This window comes from Anastrepha obliqua, chromosome 5 (genome assembly GCF_027943255.1).
Source record: "Anastrepha obliqua isolate idAnaObli1 chromosome 5, idAnaObli1_1.0, whole genome shotgun sequence".
Classification (NCBI taxonomy): domain Eukaryota; kingdom Metazoa; phylum Arthropoda; class Insecta; order Diptera; family Tephritidae; genus Anastrepha; species Anastrepha obliqua.
Window position 1 is genome coordinate 102151211 of NC_072896.1, and position 20375 is coordinate 102171585.

At 35.8% G+C, this 20375-nt stretch overlaps 5 protein-coding genes across 6 annotated transcripts in view; 2 read left to right on the plus strand and 3 right to left on the minus strand.

Annotated features, from left to right (window-relative positions):
* Positions 1-676, minus strand: part of LOC129249331 (zinc finger protein 628) — a 38563-nt gene extending 37887 nt beyond the window's left edge. The window contains exon 1 of one of the 2 annotated variants that reach the window (XM_054889088.1): positions 283-676. The gene's annotated coding sequence lies outside the window, so the exon portion shown is untranslated. The remainder of the gene's footprint in view (positions 1-282) is intronic. The other variant, XM_054889092.1, reaches the window with a different exon arrangement.
* A 616-nt stretch (positions 677-1292) lies between these two features.
* On the plus strand, positions 1293-3975 carry LOC129248327 (conserved oligomeric Golgi complex subunit 5). The gene is made up of 4 exons (XM_054887825.1): positions 1293-1404; positions 1468-2038; positions 2104-3180; positions 3343-3975. Coding segments are annotated over exons 1-4 (2223 nt in total). The 5' UTR covers positions 1293-1402; the 3' UTR covers positions 3916-3975.
* A 1842-nt stretch (positions 3976-5817) lies between these two features.
* LOC129248035 (serine/threonine-protein kinase TBK1) lies at positions 5818-13125 on the minus strand. The gene is made up of 9 exons (XM_054887444.1): positions 12951-13125; positions 11853-12879; positions 11631-11782; positions 11431-11558; positions 11296-11371; positions 7423-7547; positions 6838-7015; positions 6498-6779; positions 5818-6431 (listed from the first exon to the last, which is right to left on the minus strand). The coding sequence occupies exons 1-9, from the start codon at positions 13032-13034 to the stop codon at positions 6312-6314; spliced, it is 2172 nt and encodes a 723-aa protein (XP_054743419.1). The 5' UTR covers positions 13035-13125; the 3' UTR covers positions 5818-6311.
* Positions 13126-16182: 3057 nt separating this feature from the next.
* LOC129247608 (ragulator complex protein LAMTOR3 homolog) lies at positions 16183-16905 on the plus strand. Its single transcript, XM_054886792.1, has 3 exons — positions 16183-16368; positions 16435-16627; positions 16696-16905. Exons 1-3 carry the CDS (start codon positions 16325-16327, stop codon positions 16831-16833), a joined length of 375 nt encoding a protein of 124 aa, XP_054742767.1. The 5' UTR covers positions 16183-16324; the 3' UTR covers positions 16834-16905.
* An 819-nt stretch (positions 16906-17724) lies between these two features.
* LOC129247606 (glucosidase 2 subunit beta) lies at positions 17725-19755 on the minus strand. The gene is made up of 2 exons (XM_054886791.1): positions 18606-19755; positions 17725-18520 (listed from the first exon to the last, which is right to left on the minus strand). Exons 1-2 carry the CDS (start codon positions 19600-19602, stop codon positions 17904-17906), a joined length of 1614 nt encoding a protein of 537 aa, XP_054742766.1. The 5' UTR covers positions 19603-19755; the 3' UTR covers positions 17725-17903.
* Between the last annotated feature and the right edge of the window lie 620 nt (positions 19756-20375).

Genomic DNA, 20375 nt, shown 5'->3' on the forward strand with positions numbered 1-20375 from the left:
AGCATATGTTTTGTAAATTTACTAAAATAATACACAATTACACAATTCATAATATAAAAACCCAAAAATCGTAAAGTATTTATTTCCACTAACACATTCGGACTCTCATTGCAAAAACAAGTTCTGATTTGAAGTAACCACATAGCATACAATTTCATACAGCCAATTGTATTAAGTAAATAAAAACTATTTTCGCAATTAATTTTATGCACTCAAATGTTATTTTTGTTTGTTAATTCTTCCAAATATCTTATAAACGTAAACAAATGATAAAATTCGTACCATTCGATCGTTCAATCCAACGCTGCTACATCTGGCAGCACTAGCAGACACCACTCCCCTCTGCTGACGTTGCTCTTGCTTAAACGAAAACCGATGATTCCTCAACGAATTAACACATCTCCCGAATTCTTTAATGGCCGCCGCCACCACCTTCGTCGTCGAAGTCCAAGTTCTTGTCTTCTCAAATGGTCATTTCACTTTCAGAAAATTTATAGATACTTTACTTCTGCATTTATTACTATTGAGTCTGCACATTTGCACTTCAATTTTATTTACACAAATCTTCCCTTCCCACTTTAGCACTTCAACCACTTTTTGTTGCTTTTAAAGCAAATTTCTTATCGGAATAAAATAAAAGTTTAGACTTTTCCAACGAGAAATATTCTATCCGAACTTTTCAACGAATGCAAGTTTTAAGGACGCTGCCATACCTTTTTAAACGTTTGTTCTGTATTCCGTTGCCAGATGTTCAGCATTTATTCCCTTGATAAGTATAGCAGCATTTTATATCATATAAAATGTTATTTGTTTGCTGATTATAGGAGAATCAGAGCTATAAAAGGAATTTCTGTAGATGATAGTGTTAGTATGTAGCTAAAGAGAGTCGCTGAGTCTGAAATCTGAATCCACAGTTTCACAGGGTAAAATTCAATTGGCAGACATTTCAACAGCTTAGATACAATTACACGCATTGCAAATACATAGTCAAATGCAAAGACCTGAGTGCATTTTGTTATTAAAATTCGTCCTATAAATACTACGTATCGATGTGGCATAAACAATTTTTTAACCGAATTCAAAATGTATGTAAGTCAGGGTCGAACCCATCTATATCCCGGTATTTTCATTTGTTTGATGGCCTGGAGGTTGTACTATTATTGGTATATACTGTCTTATACAGAAAACAAGGTACTGATCATATGACATTGCAAATCTGTTTTTTTTGTTTGTTTGTTTTGTTTTGGCAACTCTAATAACTCATGGCAATAATAGAAATAATTAACCAGTCCGGTAGCACTATCATATGGTAACATTATTTACATTTTGTATTTGACTATTTATTTTTAAAGTGTTGCTTACGGTATCCTTTTACTTCAATTAAATAATTAAAAAAACTCAAATGTAAGTAAATAAAATACACAGAAAGTATTCTCTGCATTATATCTAATATTTTTCCTTATTCAGGGTAGATTTAGAATTGGATGACGAATCAATCACCGAAGTCGATGCCAACACGACAATTCAGGAACAAATCCAAGAACTTTCAAAGCGTCTTCAAAATGTGAATGACGACCTGCACCAGCAGGTTCGTGAAAAACATGGTGCTTTGTTACAACAGGCAACGCACGCTGGCCGATTTGATGTTGCCTTGAACACCTTAGCAAATGATGTAGAGCAAATTCGTGCAGCCGGCCAACGACTAAAGACACAAATCGATGCCCAGTATCAGCACGTTGATAATCAAACTCGTATTCTGGGACGTTTGCACGAATTATCTCATCAACTTCGCTCGGCTGGCACACTACTATCGTTGACGGCCAAATTACGCGCAACAAAGGACGTACTCAAGCAAGCAGAGATACACTATGAATTGGGACAATTGGTAGATGATGAGGACTTGAAGCAAATCGAGTTTGTACAAAATGCTCGTGCTGAAGTAATAGCCTCGCGACAAAAATTAAGAAATTTAACACAGATGCAGTTAGTAACGGGTTTGCAAGAAAGAAATGAAGCACAAGTAGTCAACTCACTTAAGGTATGTAATTACGTTAATCCAAAATTTCAATAAAAAAAGCTATTTTAACTTTCTTTCATTTGAAGATATTTAAAAACTTCAACACACTACAAAAGTCATTAGACAACTTAGTGGCGACATTCGTCACGGACTTGGAGCAATCGCTGAGAGAATGTTTTGCTGGTACCGACATTTCCGTATTGAACAAAGGGGAAACATTTAACAACGCCTCATCAAAGACAAGCAATTCTATGCGTGGCCCAGGAAAAACCCCTATGTTAACCACGACTCAGAACTTCAGAGCCAAGTTTTGGAAATCACTGCATTGGCTATTGTATGAAGAACTTTATGAAAGTTGTGAGCAAGTAAATCTATTAAAGCGGGGCCTTGATCAAATAAGGCAGTTCGGCTTCGATGCCGGCGAGACATATGATATACACAAGAACTTTTGGCAAGCCGTACAAACGCTGTTGAAAAAATCTTTTGTCGAAAGTCCTGCCCACGTGACACAAACATTGCAAGAAGGTTTGGCAAAATTACTGACGTCAGCTCGTGGTTTGGAGGAGCGTTTGGATGGTGAATTTCTATTCGATAATGACATTTTCTCTACACTGGAGGTAGGCTATATAAGCAAGTGTGCCGCCAATATGAAAGCTTGTCTTGCTGGGGTCGATCTGCCCTCAAATGAAACGGTTGATAATTTTATAAGAGTAGCATCTACTGAAATCAGTGCTGCTCTAATTGATACGCGTTTAACAAATTCAGTAGTAGCTGTCTTCATTGCGTGTGGCAAAGAGCTTTGCACGAAACTAGAAGCACAACTTAAGTTGGGAGCTGATGCCAAACAAGTAGTCGACATTCCAAATTTTCAACAAACGCAAAATGTGCTCTTGGCTAATATTCTGTACTATTATAAAGATTCAGCACGTCGAATGTTGGCCGACTTGAAGGTGCACTTTACCAAATCGAAATCAGCTGCTCATCATGATATTGTAAAAGCATTAGAACAGACGGATATTTTGATCAGTACCATACTACAACAGATAATGGACTCGATTCTGTCAACCATAAGTATTATACTTCTCAGCATGCATCGTGAACCGGGACTTAATTTAGAAAAAATATCAACATCAGGTCCATCAATGTATATGAAGGAGTTACAGGTAGGATATTTTTTGAAATAGAACTGAATAATAAACTTCATCATCGCTCAAACTATAAACGAGTATACCGTAAACCAAAGACATTAAAATATTTTTGCATTTTTTAACAGAAATATACGAAAATATTTTATCTTTCCCCGACTGCATTTAATTTAATTTCAGGAATTCATAAATCGCGTCTGGGTAAATCACATTGGCCCGTTTGAAGATAAAGAAATAGTTTCGAAATGTGGACACGAATTGGCAAAACGCTGCATTGAACTTTTCGTACACAATGCAAGCATTTTACGTCCGATTAGTCAAGCGGGTCGGCAACGCTTGAAGAGTGATTGCGCACATATGGAGCAGGCGCTTAAGCCAATTTGCGCCAACTTGCCTGATTTGGGAAATCCAGCACGATTACTACGCGCAATGTCTTTCTTAATTGTGCAACCACCCGAAGAATTGGTGAAGCAAAGTGTGGGTAGTGAGTTGCTGGTGCCCAGCTACATTGTATTGTTTTTGTTATTCGGTCACGCTGGCGCTGAACTTCAGAGTCCACATACTACTGCAAATTGGTCGAATGAACGGTTAATCGAGTGGCTCGAAGGGCACACATCGGAACGTGAAAAGCTAGAATTAATATCGGGCGCATTACAGCGTTACCGTGATCAGGTTAGAAGAAAAAATAGTGAACAATATGACGAGATATATCCATTAATAGTGGAATTTTTCGAAAAAGCTTTAAAAGCATAACTAATTAATCGTTTATGTTTATCAAGATTGACTTAATAAAGTAATTACATAAACTCTCTACTGTGGATTAATGTATAATGCATGAAAATACAATAAAGGAACAGCGGATTTCTTCAAGACCTTTGTACATAATTCTGAACCAGTTAGGATGAGACGCAAATAATTTTCTCAACCACTCCTACACCTAACATTATATTTTTCCTGAGAAATGTGAATTTTCACCTAGAACTTTTTACCGTGAACTTCACCTTATATTCCCTTAGGTTGTACTTTGCGCATACCTATCAAAACAAAAACAAAAAAACAAAATTCATCAGCACCACAAAGTACTCGATTTGTCAATTCAATTCGATGCTTGACGGCCACTACACGCAACGCCTCTTACCCAACTTTGCCCGGCTGTTAAAGTGCGCTCAATTCTTTCAGCACTAGGCTAGACTTTGTCACCAAAGCTGCTTTGGTCGGATCTAAAAAAAGAGGTGACCTCAGGTAATTAATTACGTTCTGGAAATCGTGTCAGTTTAAAGTCTTATTTATCCAGAATTAGCACTTACTCAACATATGTAAAGCATGTGATTGTACTCCGCATGACAGCGTTTCCACGACAGTCGGTTCTACGTTACCGAAACGACCCGGATTTATATCCGGCCAAGGACTGTCACTCCAGCAGCATTCCCCGTAAGTAAGTATGAGGAATGTTTATGCTGCTACAATAACAACTCCGAATGACAGTAATCATCTCTTCATATGCCCACTAAAACCCATTTCTCTAACGCCCCTTTTCCTATGGTCCCTCCCTGTTTCTTAGGTCCACCGTTAGAAGAGATACATAAACGACGACTGATCATTCCTTTACAATAGGCACCATTTCGTAAACTGTTGCAACAACAACAACCGCACGCCTTGTGTGAATGACGAACATGAATAAATAGCGCCATTTAATATATTTTTCCTGTTGCCACGGTAGTCGGTTTTATGTTACTAGAATGACCCGGATTTGTAACCGTCACTTCAGCAGCATACCTCAAAAATGTATTAGGAATGTAGATATTAGGCTGTTTCCATAATAGCAAACCTTTTCCCTTTGATACGCTGAAGTTTTTCGTGTGTTAGTAACCAGATACAACAGAGGGAGGAGGTAACCGTCATCGAATTCATCATCACCTCAGCTGCCTCGTGAGGCCCGCGTTATCTTAGCGCAATGGCATGCCACTAACTGCTACAACAACAACAAACATACTGCTTGGGCGCAAAGTGGTGGTGGCACAGCACCAATGATATGGCCATAATAGAGTAAGATCGCTGTAGTAACAGTATTTGGCCGTGTAAAACCGCCAGTTGAGAGAATGAGTAGGTTAATCATCTGATACACAAACCAGCCGGAAGTTAAAACAACATAATTTTGTAACATTATAGTTGTGCATTTGGTAAAATTTGGAATATACAAAAAATACTTAACATAAAAGAAAAAAATCAGCTTACAGTATATTTCGCAATTCTCTCCAAATCTTTCATACCTAACTGATATGGAAAATTTTGAATATAATTATTTGAACTTTCTTACTGTTAAAGATTATAACACTGACATTATGGATAGGCCTGGGATCGTTGGATATGAAAGTTGGAACTAATAAAGTGTACTACATTCATACCTAATATAGCAGTGCATTTGTATATTTTATATTTTAAAATAGTAGAGAACTACTAAATAATACCCAGGACCCAGAAAATGAAAAATAAAAAGAAAATATTTTAAAATAAAAAAATATGAACCGAAACCAAATGCGTGCATAAATGACAAATAATCGATGTAGTATAACAATATTTTGATTTACGGTATAGTTAAGGAATAACAGAACATGATTTCAGAATAAGTACGACCAAACTCTCTGGGTTAAAGTACACTTAATCTTCAATTTTATCATTGATCAAAATTATGCGGGTAGCAAAAATGAAAATTATTATGAATTTATCAAGGCGCATTCATTTAAGGTGGTGGGATTAGACCAACAACAATATTTTGTACTTTTGATTGTCAAAGAAAAGTATTGACAAAGTAGAAAACAAAGAACGAATTCGCCATGTTACACTCTGGACTGACAGCCAGACACGGCGAAAGGAAAAAATATACCAGCTGCTTTACCGATACCACCTTTTATAGATGCGACTTGGATTTTATAAAATCGTCACAACTGAAAGAAATTTCTTCGACAATAAATCTTTCAAATTAAATTCAATAAAAAACTATTTCGAGAAAAAAAACCGTTTAAACATGGAAAAATAACGAATACGCCCTTTAATGAATGTAATGAAAGTTTGAGGAAATACTTGTAATTCTGAGCCCTGCTAATAATTATTTTTCACAGTCTTATCTTATTTGTAGTGCAACAAATAAATTACGTTTTATTTTTTAGTGTTTCAAATTGCTTCACGCCACCCGACTCTTTTAGCCGATTTATGATTACTTCGTTTTGACGCATTATTTGCAATACTTCGTCATGTTGTTCTTGTATTTTCTGGAAAACAAATATTTTGCATACATAAGTTTTATATTTCAAAGAAAAAAGTTTGTATGCCCATACCTTCATAATATTTTTCTGTATATTTTTTGACAATTTATTATTGTTGGTGATTACTTTTGCATTTGCATCGGATTTTATTTCCGCTTTCAAATGATACAGCTCGTCGCGTATGTCATTTAATTTACGCTCATAATCACGCACATCCTTCTCCAATATCTGTGTTTTAAGATATACAGTTTGCGCCAGTTTATACCAATCGGCCAGACATTCGGCCATTTGTGCCACGGCGGGTTTCACATCGTCCAATAGCAGCGCTTTGATACGCTTGCCATTGCGATCTACCTATAAAGTTGGAAATATGAAATTCATTGATGCTCGTAATGTTACCAAATCCGCTTACTTTTATCTTTTCCAACGCATGGAATTGTTCATCATTGTATGTTAGTGTGCGTGTAGCGCGATCACGTAATAAATGTTGCCACGAATCACGCAGACGCTCCACCAAGTATTTAGCTTGTGGACTGGCCCTAGTGCGGCAAGGGCAGCGTTTGCCATGCATAGATGATGACCACTGATCGCTGAAATGTTGTGATAGTTATTAAAAGCATTTTCATGAAACGAAATAACTTTGAAACGGCCATGCATGATGGCTTTTGTTATTTGGAAGGCTTTTGCAAGGTTCTAGCTTTGAAACGAATTATGACTTATAGGAACTTTTTCCTCCGTAATCGTTATTTCGAGCCTTCGGTAAGAGTAACATTGGCCGATAAGCTGATTCAGAATTGCTTGATCTTGAATATTTTAGAGGCAGCAAAAGTTTTCGTGTCTTTGCACTTTTTAATTAATGGTTAGCTTTTAACGCTAATTGGGTCTTAAAACACACGCTACATCAACCAGCCAGCCAACATGCATGATGATTTGCAGTTTCAAAGTTATTCCTTTTATTGTTTAGCTGTAACTACATAAAATACCATAAAATACGTACTTGAGTGCGTCTTCAACAACAAAATGCTTATACATTTGCATTACCACATCAGCAGCATCTTCGAAATTCGGCTTCAAATCATATAGCGTAGAGAATATTGGTTTCAGTTCTTTGTCCGGTTTTGTCTACAATAATGAAAATATAAAATCTTATATATAAAAATGGAGACGTTTTTTTGTGTTCGTTAGTCGCCGATTCACGCCTAAACGCATTCACCGATTTCAATCAAACTTTCACAGATCATTGGTATTGGTCCATAGATGGTTTATGTGAAGTTTTAAAGAAATCGGTAAAGGTATGCGTGTGTTGTGTAAGTGTGAAAAATACAATATTTGCGTGTTTCCCTTATACGGACATTACGTATACGGAATGAGAATACACGCAAATGAATAGAATATACACAGTCATGAATAACATTGTTTCGATGTCGGGTGACGTATGCGACTGTATTATTCGTATCGCAATAGTTGTCCTCTCTTTTCTTTCCTTTTTATGCATGCGTGACACGGCATCAAAGCACATTGCTTTTTTTTTTAACTGGAAAAATATTTTGAGCTTCATTTGAACGTTTTATGATTTAGATAAAATAAAAATTCGTTAAATATATTTGATTCCATTAATAACCATAAGCCTGTATTTTTCGAAGCTCAAAGTTTTTGGACAAATATTGAAACGTTTACTTAAACTAAATGTTAAATACAAATATAAATGCGCAAATGTAAAAGTTTAGATGGATTTAAAATATACGAAATTATTTAGCGGTTGAATCCATACATTTTTTGAAATCCATCATATGGATCGACAGTCGCCATAAATGTTCTTTTAAAAAATAAAATGTGTTAATTTGATGGTAGCTCGAGTATTAAGATCAGGTTTCTATTAGTATAACTTTGTTCATGGGTTTGCGTAATTTTTCTGTGGTGAAAGTCTAAAACCAAGAAAAGAAAACGCGAAAGCCGACGAGAAAAATGTAAAAAATAAATCCTCCTGCATGTATACATTTATACTCGAAAAAGTTATGCTAACACTTTTTTCATGCATTTACGTAGACAATTTTATATGGGCAAACGTACGTTTACGAGATGAATGCCTAAAAGCAGGTATTTATAACTAAAATAGCGCTCTCAGGCATTTCTGTAACAATACTTCTGTAAATTTCATGCTCCAAGTGTTCGAACATTGGTATAGCGCTGAAGACAAATGCTCAGGATATAATACAAAAATCCATATTTACTTGATTTCACATAGTAATATTATCATTGTTAAAAGAGAACAAGTTTTTATTAGGTAATAATTAAATAATGCAACCTTATGTGCTGCTTTGACGAGTGGAAAACCCAAAATAAATAATTATATTTGTATGTGTGTTTAAAAGAGTTGGATTATTTTGTGAGTGTAAGCAGTTTCAAAGTCAAAGAGTAGTTGCAACATTAAAAAGTACCTGAAACACATTTTCATTTAACAACTAAAATTGCAAATATGAGTGTGTTTTTCATTGTTGTTTTTTTTTTTGGGAAAAAATTTATAAAAATAAAATATATTGTGCGTAAAATTTTAATAATCAGTGAAAATAAAAAAACGGTGGTTTCGTTGTTGTTGTTAGCGATTGTAATGCACATTGTAAGTTTTTCATGTTTTTTTGATTAAATTCATTACTTTTCAATTATTTTGTTTTAACTTATTGGAAATCAACTTATGCGGCCAAAAGAATTAGAAATTTAATTTCAACAATAGAAAAAAGAAAATTATATTACTTACTGGAATGGGAAGAGTTTTGCAACAATGCAAATTAAATGTGTGGGATGAATGTGCAATGGCACATAAAAAATCAGTGGAAGCATTGGATAGAACTTTGAAAGATTTATATTACGTATTAATCAAGAAATATTTGGTGGTGCTTTAATATTATTGTCTGGTGATTTTCGTCAAACTTTGCCAGTAATTTCCCGTTCAACACCAGCAGGTGAATTAAAAGCATGTTTAAAGACATCCCATTTATGGAGGCACGTAAAAACTTTGACTTTGAAAACAAATCTGCGAGTTTATTTGCAAAATTATGCATCGGCTGACGAATTTTCAAGACAACTTCTGAAGATAGGAAATGGACAAATTCCTATTGATGCTGCTATTGGCTTAATCACTTTGCCAGATAATTTTTGTAATTTTGCACACACAAAACAAGAATTAGTTTCAAGTGTTTTTCCAAATATTGCGCAAAATTATCAAAACCACAATTGGTTAGCTGAGAGAGCAATACTGGCTGCGAAAAATAAGGATGTTGGTCAATTGAATGCGAATATTTTAAATGATATGCCTGGTGAGATTGTAACATTTAAATCAATTGATACAGTTATAAATCAAGATGACGCTGTAAATTATTCAACAGAATTTTTAAATTCCTTGGATTTACCTGGACTGCCGGCTCATCACTTACAATTGAAAGTTGGTGCACCAATTATTTTACTTAGCAGATTAGCAGTCAAAAAGGTCATTAATAATCTTATTGAAGCAACAATTTTAAAAGGAAAATTCAAAGGTGAAGACGTATTGATTCCGCGTATTCCGCCGATTCCACCAGATTTAGCTTTTGACTTCAAAAGATTGCAATTTTCAATACGTCTTGCATTTGCAATGGCAATAAACAAAGCACAAGGACAATCGCTGGAATTACGCTGAATTGACTTAGAATATCCATGCTTCTCCCACGGACAATTATATGTATCATGTTCACGTGTAGGAAAGCCATCAGTTCTGTTTATTTATACCACAACTCAGGGCAAAACAAAAAATGTAGTTTACGAAAAGGCTTTGCGTTAGTTTAAGTTTAAAATTAACATTAATTTTATATTGTAAAAAAAGAATAAATACACATAGAGTGAATCTAAATCGAGTGTTCATTATTCATTTCTAATTTTGATATGCCTAGCGAAGCAGGCAGAGGGTCCGCTAGTATATATATAAAAAAAAAAAAAATTATATTGATGTTTAACATGCGCTTCTTTCGAAAGAATTGATGTATACTAGAGGAAAGTACGAATAAACATTTCAATGGCAGCAAAGCAAGACAGCCAGTTCTATGTCGTTTCCACGACTGTCGGTTCTACGTTACCGAAACGACCCGGATTTATATCCGACCAAGGACTGTCACTCCGGCAGTAAGTATGGGAAATGTTTATGCTGCTACAACAACAAAAACATCAACAACAGCCAGTTCTATGTTACCAGATGATCCAAATTTATATCCGGCCTAGAACTGTCACCTCAACAGCATTCCCAAAAATATACGGTGAAGGTTTTATGCTGCTACAATAAGAATAATTTCTTACATTTAGATTTATTCGAGGATTGCCCTCCAACCTCGTGGTCTTTTGTGCTCTCGACTCTTTACAGTACCTCATCCAGACCCAGTTACCTTATTAAATTTAAGATAGAGCTGGGTTGGAGTGAGCGTGTGTACCTTTCTTCTGGCTGCATATGGCCGAGATGTCTCAACCTTCTCCGCGCTATAGCGTTGCACTCATTCATTCCCAGCTTGTCCTTGGGAAGAGTTATGCCTTTTTTAAACCACTTTTGGTTGTACGCTTTTAAAGCAACAAGACTGCATCTCTTTTTTTTTATCTTGAGCAATTTTTTTTCATTTTCATTGCGAAATGCTGAATTTTTCTTATCCGTAGAATTAAAAAATTTAAAATAAAAATCCCCTTGTTCATGTTGCGTAAGAGTTAGTGACTCACACATAAGTCATGGGTATTTGCTTGCATCCCATGCAAACGAAGCATCAGAAAATTAGCAATTATAACCTGATAAGTATGCTTTTATAAGAGGCCCCTAGTTTTTTTTTATCAATTAGTGAAATTATTTTTGTCGACTTACTAAATTCGCAAGACGTTTAACAGCATCCGCATAATCAAGGGTTGTAGTCAATAGATTTTCTAAGTGCTTGGTTTTTCTGAAAGAAAAAAAAATCGTTTATAAAACCTAATTAATTCACCGAAAATGAATAAATACTTTAATAGTAAAGTTATTGTTGTTATCAGCATCGCTATAAAGTTTTCCACTCCGCGTTTTATTAAAATATCCATAGAAGAAAACGTGTCTATGCGACGCTTGCATTCGTGGCCTACACTGCAAGCAGCCTAAAACCAAAAAAATAATAGCAATAAATAATGTAGGATGAAATGATTTCAATTCGTGGCAACTTCTCTGACCTTAGCAAGGCTTGCGTCATTCTCAACCGACACGTTGTTGGGGAAGACGGGAAACTTGGGCAAGTCCAATTGATGTGGTAGTTGCACATTATTGTCATCATTACTATATAAAAATATTGGACTTTCCGTCGTAGTGGACGGGAAAGCCTTGGCTTTAAACCGTGGAAGAGGAAATGGAATTTTAAAGTTAAAATTATTTATTGCTTACACTTATATACTTACATATGGTACTGGACGCCACCTTCTTTTCCAAATGCTCATTGCTAAATAATAGTATTTGCTTTTCTATAGGCACTTCAGTTTGTAAGAAAATGCGTTCACGAAAGTTGTCGATTTGTTCGTCCGGTTCAAGGAACACTTCCACTGAAGTAGTACGATTTGTGAAGAAAACATGCAATACGATTTTACGCAAAATTAAAGTAACCTCCTGAAAGAATCGATCAAACGACCAAGTCTTTTCACGGTTCTTTTCTAATAAACCAGCTAAAAGCGGTGTCACTAATGTTTTCAAGCCGTCTGATAGATGACAATATGACGGCAGCGTAGTTGACCACTCAATTGGACCATTTTCGGATAATTGTGTACCCGAAATTACGCCAGACGCTTTCTTCGTGGTGATCTGATGCATGGTTTCTCGATTTTTGCGTCCACCAAATGGACGGAAGGGTAAGTTTCCCGTAGCCACGTGGTACAGCGTGACACCAATGGACCACAAGTCTACATTTGCCGTAAACGAACGATTTATTTGTTTACGTAGCACAGCACGTTCGTACATATCCGGATGCAAATACTCCTCCGTGCCGTATAGCGAAACGAACGCTTGATTATCGTCAAGTTCGCGTGCAGCACCGAAATCAGTTAACTTGTAAATAGTTTGTCCATCTTCAGATATGAACTTCATTATATTTCCTGGCTTAAGATCACGGTGCACTAAATTATTGTCACGTAAATGCTTCATGCCAGCGCACAGATGTTCAAGCACTAAGAGAAACTCATTCTCTGCCAGCCCGTACGAGTTTTCTGGGTCATCAAGTATATTGAAAAGACTGCCGCCAGTACACAATTCCATAACTATTACCTTTCCGCGCCCCTCTTGATCTTCCTCAATGGCAAGCAGTTTGACAATATTTTCGTGATGCAGTTTCTTGAGCGCTTCAAACTCACGCATTTGGACATCTGGAGGCCGCAAATGACTATAGGGATTGAATGTCTTGACGGCCACTGATTCACCAGTGTTCTTATTTACACCCTATTTGAATGATTATAAATTAATCAATGCTTTGTTGTTTATACAGGCAAAATTGCAAAATAATCATTTACTTGGAAAACTGATCCAGTTGCTCCTTTCCCTAGCACACTTGTCGTGCACCATACATAATTAAGTGAACCTCGTAAAAAAGCCATTTTCTTTATATATTAGCCTTTTTCCGGCCAGTTATAATAAAAGCAAATACCGTAAAATTAATACTTTCCAAAACAAAACTAACTTGTCTAATTTAAGGATGGAAGATATGTGAAAGTTATCGATATTACTCAAAACAATGATGCTTGGTTTGTCGGTCTCTCAATTTTTCATGTATACAGGGTCGGCCTCTTAATAATAGGCATTGTACAAAAATACAAGTAAAAACACTCTTCTTCTTCCAAATTTTGGACAGACACCCTTGGTGTGAATTTGACAGGTAGTCAGGTGTGTGATGGTGTGACTGATAGGACTTTTTGCTTGAGTCTATTGGCGAGGTTGCTATGCCGAATTAAAATTTGTATGGTAACATTAAAAACAATAGAATATCGACAAAAAAAGTAATAATTTTAACTTTGAAAATTTACAATAACAAATATTTTTAATATGTTTTTTAACTATAATAATGCTTTTTATTGAGAAATATTTGAGTTATTACGTAACTTTTTAGACTTTTTGACACGATTTTCTATGACATCTAATCATTTTTCATGCAACCATGTTACATAAAAGAACGTTCTGAAATCAGATGATCTCAGTTGTGGGCATTTTTGACAACCAGCTGATAGTGTTTTTACTTATGGATCTGTACAATGATAATAGGTACCCAGCAGCATACTATCACGGAATAACTTAGAAGAGAAGAGCTAATGCTAAGGCTAATTGTGCCGGTTTCAGGTGATTCCCAACTGCATGATGCCACTAAATGTAAATTAGTGCAACTATTTGGAGTTTTTGACGTGATAATGTCTTATAATTCGATTTAACAGGCTGCATGCACGAAAAAATTTGTCGTTTCCTTGCTCATTAGTGTTACCTTGCTCATTGCCGTTACCTTGCTCATGTGTCGTTACCTTGCTCATTGCCGTTACCTTGAATGAACTGCAAGCGAAAGCGCGGAACGAACGACAAAGCAAATAAAGCAAACGAACGGCAACGTTCGACATTTTGGTCTCTCCTACTTAAGTGAGCGTATATGTGTATGTATATGCGCATATGTACATATATAAATTCACTTATTTGTATTTGCATATGCCTTCTTATTGATTATTATTAATTTGATTCACTTGAAGAATTTAAAATAAAACCAAGTTTGTTAATAATACCTGTTGTTTTAATGTTATTATTATTTTTTGACGTGATAACGTCTTATAATTCTATGTAGCCGGCTGCACGCACCAAAAAATGCGTCGTTATCTTGCTCATGCGTCGTTAACTTGCTTGAACAACTAGTTATGTTATGTTATGATATGTTATGTTATGTTATGTTATTCTATGCTATGTTATGTTATGTTATGTTATGTTATATTATGTTATGTTATGTTATGTTATATTATGTTATGTTATGTTATGTTATGTTATGTTATGTTATGTTATGTTATGTTATGTTATGTTATGTTATGTTATGTTATGTTATGTTATGTTATGTTATGTTATGTTATGTTATGTTATGTTAAAGTATAATATGTTATGTTAATGTTAACTCATTCTCTATATCCATACAAAATATCTATCAAACAAATAAAATTAAAATTTTCTTTTGAAAAATGCAACCATTCAATCAGTATTTTCTTATGACGTTATCACGTTAAACTATCGTCAGTAAACCGACTTTACAGACAACCTCTTTTTTTTAAGAGCTTTAGAACTTAAAATTAAAGGTATTACAAATTGAGAAACTGACAATTGAAAATAAGCAAGATCCCGCTCTTCTCGAAGCGATAGAAACCATTCTTCCTACTTTAAGCGGTCTCTATCAAGTAATACTATGTTCATATATGCTAGATTATTTTAAATTTTCAACGTAATTCCTTAATTTTTAAAAATAAGGAGATAAGCTACATAAAATTCCATCATCAATAAACTTAAATTTAATAATATTTCAAAAATTTCTTTTGGTGATCAACTTTTTGATTACTTCTAGTCATTTATTAAATAGGTTGGTAAAGTAGAGAAAAGTAAATGAAAATGAGTGCCGGCAAGGAAAAAATATAGAGCTTGGCTGATAATTTTTTTTATTATATATATAGCAAGACAATGTACTAAAATTTAACAGCTAACTGAATTTATCCTAAAAGTACGTTATCTCGTTTAAATCGTGTTTATTGATTAACTAGTCTACATAAGGCCTCTTTTTTTCGCCAAGCCTTATCAAGTGGCGAATAGATGAAGCATTTTGAATCTTACCGATAACTTTATTGTTGCTTTCGCATTAAAATTTTTCGTCAAGTTCATCGAGCATAAAGATAGCGAGCGGAGGGAATGGCGAATAGAAGAGGCCTATAGTCAGATCACCAAGAAATCTGGTGAAAAGGAAGGAATCAGCTCTTGCTGATTGTGTTGGCATATAAAAAAAAAAGAAAAATCAACACAGCCACTTCCCATAAAATGGCTGGTTGGAAAAGCATATGTATGCATGTAAAATGGGGTCCCATAAGACTTAGTAGTCAAATATACTCTCACAATTTTCCTTTAGATGATCAAATCTCGCAATCTACAATTCGTAGAAGCACGTAAGAAAATCCATTACTGTGTTTTTGTGGGGCAGGGCTAAAACATATCCATGTGATATTATATTGGAGAAGATACATGGAACTTCATGATCTGACTAAATAACCACCAGTCGAAAATTCCACCGTCGTGCCTTTATATACATGCAAATTTCTTTTGCACCTTCGAAGCAGTAGTAGATCCTCCACCAAAAATCGGAAAGAAACATTTTTGAAAATATCTTTATGAATCATTTCGTTCATTTATGTTTACTTTCACATTAGACATTTCTTGGTTGTACGCATAAATAATCGATAAAACTATATAGAACACAGAAAAGCTATCGAAATAATCCGAGAGCATTTCATAATTACTATTTAACAAAGAGAAATTGTGTAGGGTTGATCTGAGCAAATGGGGGCAATCTACTTATATGTAACCTTGGTACCAACCGACTCTGCAAACGAATAGATTAATTACCGTAATCTTATTCGATAATCTCGCATATATGAACCCAATTTAAGCAAGGATTTCAAGCAGGCTCGTAATGCAAAGTGAAATATGCAATGCAACTCTGCCTTGTTTTCTTAACAGCTGTTTGTTAAAATTGGTTTTTGGTGGTATGCAAAAAGTGGTTTATTAGATTTACGGATTGTTTTGATTGGAAGTGAAGTTTTTAGTGTACGCAGTGGAATTTTTGGGCAAATATTACGTTTTGGGATTGTAGTATATCTCTAGTAATATGACGGATGAAGTTAAGAAATATTTCAATGGGTTACTACACAAGTGAGCATTAATAGTACTGCAATGTTTTTTTGGGGTTTTAATGTTTTCGGAATTCATACTTTATAGGGTCAACGGTCTGTATGTAATACAAGTTACTGATAGAGATGGAGTACCATTGTTGCGTGTGAGTCAGGATAAAAATGTAGACTTTGCACTTATGCCGTCTTTCATTCCTACATTTGCAACGGCCAGCGAGCAGGCAGGAAAGTTGGGGTTGGGACGGAACAAAGTAATTATTTCGATGTATTCGAATTACCAGGTTGGATGACAAAATCTTGTATATACTTTCTTAAATGTGTGAATTTTAAAAATGATTCTTTGTTGCAGGTGGTACAAATGAATAAACTACCATTAATTTTAACTTTTGTTGGTGGCGAGCATTGCAACAGTGGCCATATACTAGCTTTGGAACACCAATTAGATGCTCATCTGGAAGACATAAAGTCAGCTGTAAACGAAGCGTAATAATATACACATATACACATGTTCTGCCTTTTTCATATCTTTCTGCAACAATATACATGCAATATTTGACAATGACGGATTTTATATGTGCAAATTCAAATAATCATAAATAAGGAACTGTCGAACAAGACCAAAACAATAAAATTTTACAAGACCAACATTTTTGTACGCACGATAGTCGGTTCTACGTTGCCGTAACGACCAGGATTTATATCCGGTAAAGGACTGTCACCCCTGCAACATTCTCTCATTTATGGGGAACAAGGCCGCTGAAAGCCGAACTGAATTCGTATACAAGAAATGGCAAAAATTAGGACTAAACCACAGTGGTCGAAAATGATCCATATTTTCTTACCTTTCTTAGCCTGGCGTATCGTTTGTTCGGATAATCGTTGGGCTTACAAAAAAATCAAAAAATATTTGTATATATATAATATAACTGAATTATGCATGTATCTTACAAAACCCATCACATATATTTATCACTTATCTACATAACGGAAGCATCCTGCATTTGTATACGGGCTAGGGCTGTCACTCCAGATAGATTTTCTAAAATTTTCTGGGAATGTCAGCAGCTGTCGTAATAATAAAAAGAAGAGGCCCTTCGAGTTATAAGTAATGCTTAGCCCATTCACAGTATTAGTTGAAATACATACATTTAAAAATCTATAAACATTGGTTTGAACCAATTAAAAGTGTTGATTTTATTTCATTCTGAAAATTATTACAGGAAACACTTTAATGTACTCTTTGTTATCTCATTTAAATGCAAGTGAAATATATTTACTAATTAATTATGTATGGTATTGTAAAAAGTGTACAAATAAATTTCCTGCTGGTTTGATATACAATCAAAGGAATGCTATAATGCTGATGATGCTTCTAAAATTCAATTACAAATTACATTTATTAAAGTTGCTGTGTTCACACTTTACGTTTTTTTCTCTCTTTACAATTAAAATAACACTAAGCACACATCTATGGGGGGATTCGTATTGAATCGCCCTAATTATGTATGAGCATTATTTTTCTATTTTATGGAGTACTTTTCAACTTATTGGCTTTTTTTAAAGCTCATCACGTTGACGCGTATCATTCGCAACGACGCCATCGCAAGCAGCTGGTGTTTCGAAAACGTAGCTGTATTCACAACGGTTGGGCTCTGATACGGAGATAATCTTCTGTTCCAAGCCACATTTAAACTGTACAATAACTGAGCGTTGTGGACCATTCCAGCATGCAGCACCATGTGCATACTTCTGCTTATCGTATTTCCTATCACCTTCTCCAATCCACTGATCATAGCGCCCTAAAGTTGTCTCTGAGCCACCGCTGCGTTGTTTTTGTGAAGCTCTTTCGAAGGGACACAGCGTATATACGTATTCGCGATCTTCAAAAGCGAAGCATTCCCCATCCAATGCAGCGTACTCCTCATTGGGGCCATAATCCTTAGCATCTTGGTCTGAAATGTCTTTAATTTCATTTTCGATTTCGCGTAACTTTTGCTCTGCCTCGGAGTAGGCATTTCGTGCTTCATTAGCCATCTCTATTACACGCTTTGTTACAGGATCGTACTCAGGCTCGGTTTGTGATGCATCAGCCACACTTCCGACCCCAACATCCACTTCACCTTCTTCATCCTCATAAAGCTCTTCTTCACCATCGGCACCTTCATGTTCATGTGCTGAATGGAATATTTTTGGGATATAAAATAGTACACTACTGATAATACCAGATAAATGAAAATCTATTTTTGCCACTGCACTTACCTTCTTCAGGCTGCTCAGGTGTCTCGGTTTCTTGCTTTGGATTTTCATCATCTTCCAGAATTGGTGGTTTGAAAATACCCTCAGCCAACATCTTAATTGGCTTAATTCGGGGCCACGACAATTCGCAGAATGAGTTTAAGTCGACGCGATGACGGTCATCCAGGAAATACTGGGCTTCTTCAACAGTTACGATGCTATTGCGATCGCGATCAAGCGTCATATCTACCATTAATTCAGTAATTTCAACGAAACCGTCTTTGTTTGCGTCATATTTAATAAAAGCCTCCTCTGCCTCATAGCGCAAGGTATGTGCGTCTTCTTGCAATCTTGCGGCTTCTGCGGCAGCTGCATCTTTTTCACGTTGTTGCTCTTTGTATATATCGAGTGCGTCTGATTCAGTTCTTTCTTGGATGTCTTTCAGTAATTGTTTTTCTACTTTTACCGCCTCCTGCTCATTGCGTCTTTGTTCCAGTACTTTGCGTCGTGCTTCACGATCAGCGCGCATTTGCTTTCCCCTGGCTATCAATTCCGCTCGCTTAGCACTACCGCGTTTATGTAGTTCGGCTTGAGTGCGACGTTGCTGTTCTTCCACTTGTTCTAGTTCTACGCAAGTATTAGGACAATTTACAGCACCCTCAGTCCATTCATCGCTGCCGTCGCAGCAGTCACATATACCATCATTTACACGTGAACTGTGTATGTCTTCGGCACGGTGACCAAGGTTGGCACAATTGAAGTGGCCATTCGAGCAGGCAGAAGTACCAGGCTCATCACTGCCGTCCGCACAATCACAGTAGTCATCGTTGATTTGGGTATGACGAATGGCTTTTTGGTTATCCAGACAAACCCAACTTTTATCCGTACGGGGTGTGTAGAGCGAGGCTTTGAACAGCGGTACACCGCGTGGACGTGGAACATCCGCTGTTCCCAACGTTACCGCGATTGCCAGCACAATTAGGGGTAGAAAAAACCTTCTCAATGAGAGTAATGCAATCATTGTGATAACTTTTCTAAGTTAGCGGTTAACTTTTAGTTAATGCCTTAATTACGTGGCCTTGATAACGTAATTTACTTTTTTTTGTACCAACAGCGCTAAACTTTCATCAACGACAAAACTTCGTGATAGTTGTAAATGATAAAATGACAGAAAGGAACAAAGAAATGTCAAATGCCGGCTTTATTTACAGAAATTGCTGGCAAAGTATCGAAAAGAGCAATCGATTGCTTTCTAAGTAACCGATTACTGCCAGTAGACACTTAACCCATGTGTTGGCTTTGGAGTGTATTGTCCAATACAAGAGGGTGAAAAAAATATATTCCTGAGTTGCTACTTAAAGGTACGTTCACATATGCAGTGATTAGCAACAAATCCGCAAAAAAAAGAGGTTGTCTGTAAAGTCGGCTTACTGACGATAGTTTAACGTGACAACGTCATAAGAAAATATTGATGGAATGGTTGCAATTTTCAAAACAAAATTTTAATTTTATTTGTTTGATAGATATTTTGTATGGATATAGAGGAGGAGGTAAATGGAATTGCAATGGAATAGGCCAAGTTACATTTACACAAACGTGAAAAATGACGAAACATTTATCAAATTCATGAAAGATATCTTCAATTTCGATTGTGCATCAGACGTTAATAAGTCAACAACACTAAGAGGCACCATCATCGATTTGCCTTTTTCAAGACACTTTACACTCGAAACACTCCCTTTCATTTCCTACTTTTTCTATCATCGTCCTATTCTCAACAGAGAAATGGTTCAT

Coding starts and splice junctions, on each gene's coding strand:
- LOC129248327 (XM_054887825.1), top strand. Junction 2,039..2,103: donor AAGTAGTCAACTCACTTAAG/GTATGTAATTAC, acceptor TTTCATTTGAAG/ATATTTAAAAACTTCAACAC. Junction 3,181..3,342: donor TGTATATGAAGGAGTTACAG/GTAGGATATTTT, acceptor ATTTAATTTCAG/GAATTCATAAATCGCGTCTG.
- LOC129248035 (XM_054887444.1), bottom strand. CDS start 13,034: ATGGCTTTTTTACGAGGTTCACTTAATTATGTATGGTGCACGACAAGT. Junction 11,372..11,430: donor ACAATAACTTTACTATTAAA/GTATTTATTCAT, acceptor TTTTTCTTTCAG/AAAAACCAAGCACTTAGAAA. Junction 6,780..6,837: donor ATGCGTTGGAAAAGATAAAA/GTAAGCGGATTT, acceptor CCAACTTTATAG/GTAGATCGCAATGGCAAGCG.
- LOC129247608 (XM_054886792.1), top strand. CDS start 16,325: ATGACGGATGAAGTTAAGAAATATTTCAATGGGTTACTACACAA. Junction 16,369..16,434: donor TTCAATGGGTTACTACACAA/GTGAGCATTAAT, acceptor CATACTTTATAG/GGTCAACGGTCTGTATGTAA. Junction 16,628..16,695: donor CGATGTATTCGAATTACCAG/GTTGGATGACAA, acceptor TCTTTGTTGCAG/GTGGTACAAATGAATAAACT.
- LOC129247606 (XM_054886791.1), bottom strand. CDS start 19,602: ATGATTGCATTACTCTCATTGAGAAGGTTTTTTCTACCCCTAATTGTG. Junction 18,521..18,605: donor ACCTGAGCAGCCTGAAGAAG/GTAAGTGCAGTG, acceptor TATTCCATTCAG/CACATGAACATGAAGGTGCC.